This window comes from Salmo salar, chromosome ssa13 (genome assembly GCF_905237065.1).
Source record: "Salmo salar chromosome ssa13, Ssal_v3.1, whole genome shotgun sequence".
Taxonomy (NCBI): Eukaryota; Metazoa; Chordata; class Actinopteri; order Salmoniformes; family Salmonidae; genus Salmo; species Salmo salar.
In genome coordinates this window covers 87,505,554-87,518,328 of record NC_059454.1, presented here as the reverse complement: position 1 = coordinate 87,518,328, position 12,775 = coordinate 87,505,554, and the positions used below count along the sequence as shown (strand labels likewise).

General features: G+C 44.1%; 1 protein-coding gene across 4 annotated transcripts in view; it reads left to right on the top strand.

Annotated features, from left to right (window-relative positions):
• The first annotated feature begins 2,361 nt into the window (after nucleotides 1-2,361).
• The window catches only part of LOC106568071 (kinase suppressor of Ras 1), a 40,863-nt gene continuing 30,449 nt past the window's right edge, over nucleotides 2,362-12,775 (top strand). For 2 of the 4 annotated variants that reach the window (XM_045692337.1, XM_045692336.1), the window contains exon 1: nucleotides 2,362-2,957. In XM_045692337.1, coding sequence (XP_045548293.1) covers nucleotides 2,748-2,957 — 210 coding nt within the window. In that variant the 5' untranslated portion in view covers nucleotides 2,362-2,747. The remainder of the gene's footprint in view (nucleotides 2,958-12,775) is intronic. The other 2 variants (XM_045692335.1, XM_045692334.1) reach the window with 1 other exon arrangement.

Sequence of the window (12,775 nt, the reverse complement as noted above, 5' to 3'; positions counted from 1 at the left end):
ACGTTTTTGATCAAGAGAGGAGTTTGGACTGGGTCCTAACTGCAAACCAACTTTTGTCCACTAGATGGTGTCCTTCACAAATGTATTCCACTTTATTGCATCTGCATCCCATGCTTAGTTTTTTTCCTCTAATTTCCTCTTTCAGATAGTATGACACATCAGTGTTCTCTCGTGTTTGTAGTCCTGATCATCTCTACCATAGTATCTTGCTTATCCTTGCTTGCCTCCTCTGTTTTAGGTCAGTCCTTTATTCCTTGCTGACAGTCTTTCTCCGTTTCTGTATGACCTCCCTGTGTAGTCATTGCCACCCCTATCCTGAAGGGGGCCCCAGCCTGTATGTGTTGTAGTGGCAGACAGGCAGGCAGGGATGGTTGTGGCTACATGACATGCGTGTTGGGATGAATAAACCTGGCATGCCTTTAACCTGCTAATTGCATGGCGACTGTAGATAGATTAAAGCTCAAAGTCTGGCTGACTACCCTGCTCCTCAGATCATGCCTGGGTCTGGTCTCCCCCTCCCTGTCCAAGGATTGGGATGTTTCATGCCCCGTTTTACATAGACTGTTGTGTCTGAACTAGACATGTGAACATCACACTCAAGACTTGACAATCTAACTAACAATTTCTAGTGTTTGATCATCATCAATGCAATATAAAGGCCCTGTAAGGACAATGCAGACAGTGGTACTACATTATGAATGCAGTTGTTTCAGTGCAGCAGTCCTTCCAGGCAGGCTGTGTTTTTAGCAGGTTGACGTTTATTGTCATTAATTGTGCCCTGGAGGCAGAACAGTGATTTCCACTAGATGGGCCAGCTGTTAAGTCAAAGTTGTCTATACTGTAAAAATTTATGAAAACAAAAATGTACTTTTGGTCTTAATTTAAGATTAGGGTTAGCTGTGTGGTTTGGGTTCAAATCTGATTTTAAGACTTTGTGGCTGTGCCAGATATTCATGACAATAAATGCCAACCTCTGTGTTTTTATGGAGCAGCACTCCCACTGTCTAACGTGACCCTCCCTGGTCTCATCCTCCCTCCTCAGACCTGCAGGGTTGGCTCAGGAGATCCCCTGGCACAAAAGGACACGCAATCAGATTGTCCACAATCCAATTTATTCTGATGCACCGATTCCTGGGAGACTTGTCTCTATGGTCTACCCTAAAATGCAGCAGCCTGGCCGGCCAATGGGGCTGCAGTACAAACAGCTTAAGATGCCGTTGGGCCTGGTGGCATGGCAAAGGATGTGTGTCTATCCTCAGCTTAGCAAGCCATGTCAACAAGCTGACAAGTGCCTTCTTCCCTCCCCCACTCGATTGCTCTCATACTAAATTGTTGTAAGCTTTCCTGTAAATTAGGCCTTGCTGAATTTGAGGGAATTCTAACTTCATGAAATTGATTTGCTTGCCTTGATGCTCTCTGTGCCTTACACTTGGTAAGACTGTAACAAGCTCAGTTCAATACGCAAGAAAGAAGGGGAGCACGTTTCTGGAAATGGGACTTAGTCTTTGAGTGTGTAGGTGACGTAAAAGGCGGCAGAGTCACCTGAGTCAAAGCCAGGACACACGTTGATGTCACTCAGTGTCTCTAGACTTCAGCATTGCTATGTTGCACTGAGCAAGAGGAGGGCAGTCACATACCTCAAAGGTGAGAGTGGGACCTTAGAGGGGGTTACCTTGTTATCTGCATTTTAAGATATTACTTTAAAAAGATGAGGATCAGAATGTCTGCCTACTAATTAGTTAGTTCTATGGCAAAATAGATTATTTTGTGTGATCTCTCTTGATGTACTGAGTGTAGAGTGAAGCATGCTCCTGCAGGTGCTTTGCAGGACAGGGCTCACTCAGAAGGGCTTACATGCACCAGACTAGAAGCTCAAACTTCTCTGATCCTTAGCCTTGTATCCCCTCCATCTGTCATTATCTCTCTCTGCTCCTCATGGTCTGAGTGCTGATGAGACCATCTCTCTTCCGGCCCTGTGGACAGGTAGCCAATAGAGAGGATATTACTCAGAGTTAACATAACATTATGGAGTAAACCCTGCACCCTGAGATGGGATGCAGGCAGAACATGTGAGGAAAGCAAGGCCTTGCTCATAGTGCTGCGTCAGAGCCAGAAGAGGAGAGGAGAGGAGAGGAGGGAGGACTCCAGGGACACATCACATGTACTTACAGATCCAGAGTGAACAACGATCCACACTGATTCTCTCCACAATGCGGTTTGTTCTAATTCTGCAGGTTATAGCATGTCAAGTCCACAGGTTGTGGAGTATTGTGATATTGTTCGGATATGACTAGGTAGTTCACTGCAGTGGATCTCGGCATCATCCCTTCTTCTCTGGAGCGACACATTTCAGCTCAAGTTGATCGTGTGTGTGTGTGTGTGTGTGTGTGTGTGAGAGAGAGAGTGAGTGAGAGAGTGCGGTGCCCAGCCATAGTGAAGGACTTCGTTTCCCAAACTGCAACGCGTCCCATGATGTTTCCAACAGCTGACAGACGGTGAAAGCCTGGGCGAGAGCTGTCAGGGAGGGAGAGATCGGAGTCTCTCCGCGGAACGGGCAGAAAACACAACCCGAGCACTGTTGGATTTTGGATTGCTTTGAACCAGGATATTGATATCGAGCAATTTTTATTGCTCTGTCCGAATTTTGAGACATTTGTTAAGTTAAAAAATATTGCGTCTTTGGTGCATGTGCATTTGAACATTTACAGTTTGCATCTACCCCCTAAACCCGTGCCCAATGCCGAGGAATGGATAGTGTGTCTGAGAAAGGTGGAAAGATGGTCGAGAGTGATGAGCAGTCGGAGAGGGATAGTGGCGGTGGCGCAGCGATGGCAGCTCTACACCAATGCGAACTCATCCAGAACATGATTGAAATCTCCATCTCCAGTTTACAGGGGCTCCGGACGAAATGCGCCGCGTCCAACGACCTCACACAGCAAGAGATACGTACTTTAGAGGTAATTAACTACTGAAAACGGATAAATACTGCGGTCCAAACTGCGGAGTCATGTATGTCCAGCTCAGTTCTGGGCTGCAGCTCTTTGGTGTCTGTATGCGAGGCGCCCCATCAGTTTCCTTATATTTTGCACAATACACTGCAGCTGTATTGCGCGATGCTATGCATGATTATTTAAAGAATAGTCCTATGTTTACACATACTGTATACACTGTGACTTCCCACATAGGCTAGGCTATTGATATGCTATAAATAGACTTGTCACTGACGTTTATCTGGTTATTATTGTGACCTCTTTATGTAGGTGAAATATTTGTCTGGAACCCCGGATATTTTGCAGCAATGTAACGTCAGCTAATGGTGCAGTTGAAATCAAACGGGCCAAATTCCTCACATCAATCTCATGATGTCATTGTCTTCCTCTTTTTATTTTCATTATATTATTGGTCACTATTCCGTATTTCTTCATCAGACAAGCCAAGTTTGGGTAAAAGACAAAATGCAGAATTAAATGGCAGAGCATTTCTCGGCAATGGTAAACACCCCTCATGCCAATAATCCTGATCAATTCCCGACCATAACTCTGAGCCAATTAAGGCCAAGGTGTCGATATTGACAGTGTTCACTGCCTAATGCGTTCCCTGCACCTGTCTGTGGATCCAAATTCATTTCAGTCGTGTCGGGGATAACTTGGTTAGCATGTGTAAACAATTCTGATGAACCAACCAGGGGTTAAATTGTGCATAGGGTGATGGCCTACGTATAGGCTCCGGTCTTTAGGGCTATAATATGGTAGTGTGCGCTAGTTTACTGTACTATGCACTTGGAAAATATTATCATAAGAATAATAGAATAGGGAAATTGTATTATACAGCAATATCATGTTTGTGGGTTTAGATAGATGAGAATACTGTCATGACATTGGTCCGGCCTGCATTCAGTCACCAACACACACAAATATATACTGTATAAATCTAGCCATACTCTGCATGCAAATTAAATAAAATACTCATATCAGTGATATATGCATGATCTAAACATCTGAATACTATTTTCAGTATGGTGTTTGAATTTGAGGAAAGCACATGCTACTACTCTTCCACTCCAGATTGAGATCACTTAATTGGTCAATTGAACAAAAGGTCCAAATCAAATTTGACTTCCACTTTTAACCCAACCCCTCCGAAAGACACGCATACACTCAGTGGCCAGTTTATTAGGTACACCACCTATTAAAAAAAATTGTTTGCTCCTACAGACAGTGAATCACGTGGCCCTGGCTTTTTATATAAAGCAGGCAGACAGGCATCGAGGCATTCAGTTGCTGTTCGATTGAACGTTAGAATGGGCGAACAAGTGACCTAAGCGACATTGAGCGTGGTATGGTCGTCAGTGCCACTGGTCGTCAGTGCCAGGCGTGGCAGTTCCAGTTTTCCAGTGTTCACCGAGAATGGTGGACAAACAAACAAACATCCAGTCAGTGGCAGCCCTGTGGGCCAAAACAGCTTGTTGATGAGAGGTCGAAAGAGAATGGCAAGAATCGTACAACTAACAGGCGGCCCACAAACAGGCAAATACCAGCGCAGTAAAACAGTGGTGTGCACAACGATATCTCGGAACACACAACTCGTCGATCCTTGTCACGGATGGGCTATTGCAGCAGACGACCACACCTTTTACCACTCCTATCAGCTAAAAACAAGAAGAGGCTCCAGTGGGCACGTGATCACAAACACTGGACAATTGAGGAGTGAAAAACCATTGCCTGGTCCAACGAATCCCGGTTCCTGTGGCGTCATGCATGAGTCCATGGCCCCATCCTACCTGGTGTCAATAGGTACGGACTAGTGGTGGTGGTGTAATGGTATGGGAAATGTTTTCCTTACACATGCTAGGTCCCTTTACCAATTGGGCAACATTTCAATGCGATACCCCATCCCATCTGGTTTGGGCTTAGTGGGACTGTCATTTGTTTTTCAACAGGACAATGACCCAACACACCTCCAGGTTGTGTAAGGGCTATTTGACCAAGAAGGAGGGTGATGGAGTGCTGCATCAGATGACCTGGCCTCCACAATCATCCGACCTCAACCCAATTGAGATGGTTTGGGATGAGTTGTACCGCAGAGTGAAGGAAAAGCAGCCACCAATTGCTCAGCATATGTGGGAGCTCTTTCAAGACGGTTGGAAAAGCATTGCAGGTGAAGCTGGTTAAGAGAATTCCAAGAGTGTGCAAAGCTGTCATCAAGGTAAAGGGTGGCTACTTTGAAGAATCTCAAATATAAAATATGTTTTGATTTGTTTATCACTTTTTTGGTTACTACATGATTCCAAATGTGTTATTTCATAGTTTTGATGTCTTCACTATTATTCTACAATGTAGAAAATAGTACAAATAAAGAGAAACCCTGGAATGGTGCTGTACATATACAGGTTTTTGGGGAATTGCGGGGGCTGACACTTGGCGTCTGGGGAGCTGTTGTCATGGGAGGTTAAGTGCCTTGCTCAAGGGCACAACGGCAGCCAATGGCATCTAGGATTTGATACCAGCAAATCTCTGGTTGCCAGCTCACTTCCTGGAAGATTTTTCCTTTCTGGCTCGCATCTCTAACTGCTAAGCTACCTGCCGCCCCAGATGTTTTTGAATAGTGCATTTACTTTTCGTACTTCTTCAACATCTGAGTTGTTAAAAGGCTGGGTCTATTTGAGTGGTTATTGGACTGAATCACTAGTTCTCATTAACCTGTTTCAGGACAAAGAAAGACCTCAAGTAAGTGTTAGAAATAGAAAGCAATGAGTGAGTGATATATGCTTTCTACAGTAGGCCTATCACTGCACCACTCAAACTGCCACTTTCATTTCTTCCTTCACTCTGGGCCAGGCTTCCTGTTCATTCAGGATGTCCGTCTCCCCAGTATATTGGGCCACAGTGGTAAGGGCTCATTATCGCTGAAGAAAAAGGACTTTAAAACCGGAAATGGTCATTCAGAAGCCAGTTCCTCCAGGCTGTACATGTTCTGATCCCATCTTCACACCCTGAACCAATCAAATGTGGGGGGGTTGGAAGAATCTGGGTAGTATTACAGCACCAAACTTCCGTTCTAGTTTTAGTCACAGTATTTCACAGGTACAAAAGCCATAACCATCTGGTTGAATCACACCCATCTGTTTGTATGAGAAGATTGTAGTGACAATTGGAACAGAGAGAGGGGCTGTTAACCACAAGTCCCCCGGATCTGTCTTGGACTTGACCATGAAATCCTAACTGGAAGAAATCTGACAAGCCAATCTCAGCTTGACACTCCCAAAACGGTCCACAAGTGTTCCCATGAGTACCGTGTACAACAGCAGAGTGGAAAATATAAATTGTCAATACAGCTAAATGGCCTAACGGCTCAGTTCATTTGTGTGATGAATGAGAGAAGTGAATAGCGACGGGTGAAAGTGGCTGTCACACTTGTGGTGCTAAACAGGGGTGTCTCTCCCAGAGACCCGCACTTGAGCGCAATCAAGAGGCTTGAACTCACATTAGATTCTAACTGAAAGAGCTTTATTATGGCACTCCAACCATGGCTGTTATTTTGTAGTGTGCCTTGCCGGTGAAAAGATAATGGTGCTTTGCTCTCCAAGTGGAGTACCGCAAGGTGGTGCTTCAGTTTTCACACACTAATCCCTGTCTGAAGCATGATATCCTCTCACACAAATAAAATACTAATATATCTTGATTACATAAGTATTCACACCCCTGAGTCAATACATGTTAGAATCACCTTGGGCAGCGATTACAGCTGTGAGTCTTTCTGGGTAAGTCTCTAAGAGCTTTACACACCTGAATTGTACAATATTTGCACATAATCCTTAAAAAAAAAATTAAAGGTCTGTCAAGTTAGTTGTTGGTCATTGCTAGACAGCCATTTTCATTCTTGCCATAGATTTTCAAGCAGATTTAAGTCAAAACTGTAACTCGCCACTCAGGAACATTCAATGTTGTCTTGGTAAGCAACTCCAGTGTATATTTGGCCTTGTGTTTTACATTATTGTCCTGCTGAAAGGTGAATTTCTCTCCCAGTGTCTGTTGGAAAGCAGCCTGAACCAGGTTTTCCTCTAGGACTTTTCCTGTGCTTAGCTCTATTCCTTGCCGATGACAAGCATACCCATAACATGATGCTTGAATATACTAAGAGTGGTACTCAGCGACGTGTTGCATTTGCCCCAAACATAACACTTTGTATTCAGGACAGTTCATTTTCTGTACAGGCTTCTTTCTATTCACTCTGTCATTTAGGTTAGTATTGTGGAGTAACTACAATGTTGTTCATCCAGCCTCAGTTTTCTCCTATCACAGCCATTAAACTCTGTTTTAAAGTAGCCATTGACCTCATGATGAAATCCTTGAGCGGTTTCCTTCCTCTCTGACAACTGAGTTAGGAAGGACACCTGTATCTTTGTAATGACTGGGCGTATTGATACACCATCCAAAGTGTAATTAATAACTTCACCATGCTCAAAAGGTATATTCAATGTCTGCTTTTTTATTTTTACCCATAGGTGCTCTTCTTTGCGAGGATTTGGAAACATTGGTTGAATCTGTGTTTGAAATTCACTGCTCGACTGAGGGACCTTACAGATAATTGTATGTGTGGGGTACAGAGATGAGGTAGTGATGTTAAACACTGTTATTGCACACAGAGTGAGGCCATGCAGTCCAGGCAACTTATCATGTGACTTGTTAAACACATTTTTACTTCTGAACTTATTTAGGCTTGCCACAACAAAGGGGTTGAATACTTATTGACTCAATACATTTCAGCTTTTCATTTTTTATTAATTTGCAAAATTTTCTAAAAACATAATTCCACTTTGACATTATGCCATTATTATGTGTAGGCCAGTGACACCAAATCTCAATATAATCTATTTTATATTCAGGCTGTACAACAGAAATGTGAAAAAAGTCAGGGGTTGTGAATACTTTCTGAAGACACTGTATGGTACATGAAACGTTACTCTTAAAGAGCTTGAACAGAGTTGATAGCTTACTGGCTGTAGGTTATTAATGTCTCTTGATATCAATTTTCATCAATGAGTGTTTTGGATGAATGCATCTCCATGTTATGTGCAGATAATCCATCCATGAGCCTACCTACCGATCAGCAGCTAGACATGCATCATTATCTGTTTTGTCTTCTCATGATGTTGGAAAGAGTTTTGCTCTGCGGCTTGTGGTGTAAGCTATTGTGGCTGTTTCTATATTTAGGCAGCATTCTTCCTACGCATTTTCAGTGTTGGTTGTTAAGTAAGAAAATCAAATGACGTGCTGGGAGGGGAGAGCAGGGAGGAAAGGGGGGAGATCAAAGCAAATCAGCTGGGCTGCTTCGTTTGACATGGCAACCGCTGTGTCTGTCAGAGGCCTAGGAGACGGCCGGGGAGAATATGGCTATCACCACAGAAGACACACAAGCAAATGATTGCAGCAATAACCACCCGATTTCTGTTTCCTATTTTATTATTGGTAAAGCAAACTGTGTAATCCAGCAGTCAGCTTGCATGGTGTGGAAATCATGGTGGTTTTAGCCCAGCAGGCAGCCTTTGAGCTATACTTAAACGTATTGAGGATGCAGCGTTGCTCTTTGTCTGGTAATTCGGAGGTCTGCAGTATTTGTGTAATAGGAAAGGAGGATTTGCATGAAATGGCTCCTCAATGTATGGAGGGCTGTATGGGCTCCCGAGTGGTGCAGCGGTCTAAGGCACTGCATCTCAGTGCTAGAGGCGTCACTACAGACCCTGGTTCGATCCCAGGCTGTATCACACCGGCCATGATTGGGAGTCCCATAGGGCGCCGCACAATTGGCCCAGCGTTGTACGGGTTAGGGGAGGGTTTGGCCCGGGTTTAGCTGTCATTGTAAAATAAGAATTTGTTTTTAACTGACTTGCCTAGTTAAATAAAGGTTGAATACATTTTTTTAAAGTAGGCTGCAAGGGGTTTCTTTGCCCTATTCAAACAAGCTTCCTTCCTTTCTTTTATCCTTCCTTCCTTGAAGTGGGAAACTGATATGACATTATTAGATTTGGTGAGAGCATTCATTATTTCCAGATCACATGTATTATATTTGGAGAGCAGTTGCTCCTATACCTGTGTAATAACACTGTAGTTGCGTTGTAATTGCATACTAACAGCCTTTAGAGATATTATTATTACTCATGTGCACTAAGGAACAGTCCCTTTTCCTCGTTCTTGTTAGAAGGGTTCTCTATATGTTTCTCAATTGAATTCAGTTTAATCTCAATTCCAAAATTCTGTGCAGCACAAAAGAGAATTAGGAGGCCCGATTTAGAGAATGATACAACACCAACTCAAACTCCCACTCTAAGTTCTATGGGAATTGCCTGGTTAGATAATAATGCATGTTTGGTTTGAAATGTAACTCAGGAGAAGACAGTCATTAGCCCGCCCCCGTGCTGTTCTAACTCACTCATGTCAATGTGTAACCCATAACACTGCACAATGATCTTCTAATTGATGTGATGAGGCTACAATTGATTCAGGGGCTTGATGCAAATGCAATCCCTAGGTTGTGCTATTGTGTTGTATTTCCTGAGACGCCTACATGTAGCCTATGCCAGGAGATAACATGCAAAAACCTCTTTGGCACTCTAGTATCAGGCATTTGAGAAATGGCTCCCAGAATAGAGCTGTGTGCCACTGATTGGTGTAGGTTATGATACTGCAGCTCTAGACGGAGCACACCTGCACTTACAGTACATCACTTTTAATGATATTGTGGCTTTCTCTATACTGTACACACTCTTAACTGTACAGACCTTTTAAGAACTGTGAAGAAGTGTGTGTACGTGACGTTTTCAATGCACGTGTGTGTGTGTGTGTGTGTGTGTGTGTGTGTGTGTGTGTGTGTGTGTGTGTGTGTGTGTGTGTGTGTGTGTGTGTGTGTGTGTGGTCCATGCGTTGGCCAGGGTTGGGGTGCTGGGGCGGTGGCTGGAGCAGGCCAAGGACTGACCTACAACATAAGGACAGAGGATTAGTGGCAGCAGCCAGCCAGTCCACCAGCCTCTTCCCCTCCCTGTGGGGTCAGTCAGCCCGGGCCATTGTCTCTGATAGTCACCCAGGGCGATGGGCGCTCAGCCCCATCACATAGCCCTCGTGTCATGTGACCCTCCCTCCCTGCACCACCCGTAACTGTGCCTCTGTCCATCGTGTCACCATGGTGGTGGGCGGGGGTGATTTGTGGCACCTTCATTTTATTACCTGGGTGCTGCTTAATATGCGGCAACACGTTACAGCTGTTTGTTAACATTTAAGGCCCAATACAAAGGCCTTAATGTTCCATGATCATTATCTCCCAGATCACAGTGCACACGGTGACACTGACTGGGCGCCCACATTTTATTAACGCTACCATGGACAGCATGGGGCCAGCAGATAAGGACAGATGAGGCTATAAGCGTAAAAACAATCCACAACAAAGCTTTCACGTTGTCCTGTGTGCTTGATGGTGATACTATTGTGTTCTTGTGCCTCCTCCAGTTATAAAGACAGATACAAAAAAAAAATGTTGGAAGAGACACAATTAAACATTTACACATTTATTTAGCATCTTTAAAATGTGTGGGCTTCTGGGAGGAAGATTCAGAACACTGACCACAGACAGTAGATGCCTTAACTGCTGTACAGTTCTGAGTGGACCAAAGGATAACGATACGTAATACAGGTGACAATAGAAACTGCTAAGAGTCGTGGAGTTCTTCTTTTACCACCGATGACTCCAAATGTTTTAGCTCTGAGAAATCTGTTGTTACCTTCTCATAGTCTAAGTTCTGTTTCCCTGGGGGAAAATAAATATTGCATAATTCTCCTGCAGAGATGCATTGATGTCATTGACGAAGACGTCGATGTAAGGCTGTCATCCAACGTTTATTAGAGTACAAGACGGTTTAGCTGAATCTGGAGGAAACAGGTGGAACAGTAGGACTTTGTCCCCTGTGTCCCCAACGTTTATTAGAGTACAAGACGGTTTAGCTGAATCTGGAGGAAACAGGTGGAACAGTAGGACTTTGTCCCCTGTGTCCCCAACGTTTATTAGAGTACAAGACGGTTTAGCTGAATCTGGAGGAAACAGGTGGAACAGTAGGACTTTGTCCCCTGTGTTAGACCGGTGTTCTGGTGTCTTTCTGGCTGCTCTCTGGTGACTTGGTTCATATTGGCTGTCACTCATCTCCTCAAGGCACTAAAGCATTTCCATGGTGTTGTTTATCTCCATTTTCAGACTAACAGGTGGGATCTGGGGCTAGTCAGACCACCTCATCCCCCACCAGGCTCCAGTCTGAGTCCATGACTTCCATCCTCCTTAACTGATCACAAAACGGACTGCAGAATCTGTCTCTAAATCTAGCTGGTACATTTTGAATCGCACTAAGTTACTCAGTAATACAACCCTATTTGAACACATATCTGTAGAATGGTGCAACGCTACTCCAGCTTTTTGTCTTTCTATAGGAATTGAGCTGTCATTCAGATGTTACCTAAACATCTAATAGTATGAAAGTGCAGTTGTCTAGTCTGAGGTGTAATTTTAACGGATATTACACGTCGATGTGTACTGTCTGACCCTCTGTGTTTCATGTCTGTGGGAAAATCCCACACTACAAAATGCTGCTGACGACTCTGGAGTGAGGTTGCTAGGTAACATGACGTCACTCTTGCACCAGTGTATTGTTCACTGTGCTGCCTGCGTGGTCCCCATCTACCTGTGTGTGGGTGAATGTGTGGTGCTCGTGACAGGTGTCTCTGGTGCCCAACTACACAACGTCATGTTCCACAATGAGACTGCTGTCTCTACAACTCACAGTTGAACGATAAGAAGGGAAACCATTAATAAAATGTATGACTCGGGTAATCGAACCAGCGACTTTTTGGTGACTGGCCCAACACTCTAACTGCTAGGCTACCTGCCGCCCTACTCACTCCTGTACTACTGTTGTACCTCATGTTTCATGACCATTCAAGCTATACTGAGAGAAGTGCTGACAGAAGTCTACTTAATAATGCAGTCTCATTCCTGCTCTGTGGAAAAGTAATATTGAGCTTAAAAACTAAAGCTTACATCCTGTCTCTCCGCTAAAGGAAGACCCACAGATACAATGAAGAGAGCTAGTTGTCGGGAAGAATAAGCTTACTGGCTCTCTTGTCAACCCACAGCATGAGCTCATCTAATTGGCTAACCTCAAAGGTCAAATGCTTGCACCTAAAACAATGGTCACAGTCCAGACACATTGGGTCAGTATACAGAGTTGAGTGGGCATAGTAACATATATGAATAGAATAGGATAGGGTTCCCTTTAACCAGTCCTGTCAGACAATCTATATTTGAAGTGATTCAGTAAAATACTATTACCTTCAGTGGTCATGGTACTATTGAGGCTTCAATGTGTCTAGTCACTAAGACGATCCTGCTTCCCATTCATATATGGCCTTCTGTCTCTTTTCCCTTTGTGGTCCCTGAGTTCGTTGCTTCTAAAGATCATATCAAGTTCTCTTCAAGTCAACTCTCCTTACCACACATTTTCAGTTCATTGAAATACCAAATAGGCCGGGTTTCTTTGTCCCAGTCACACGACCAGGGGAATAATGGAAATTGAGCTTATTGAGGAGGGATATCTATGCACTCAGTACAATTAGAGCTTGGCAATTGGCAGCCGATGAGCTGGAGTGGTCTATGGAGAGCCCCTTGGCCCGGGGTGAGGTGTTAATATGGAGTGGTCTATGGAGAGCCCCTTGGCCCGGGGTGAGGTGTTAATATGGAG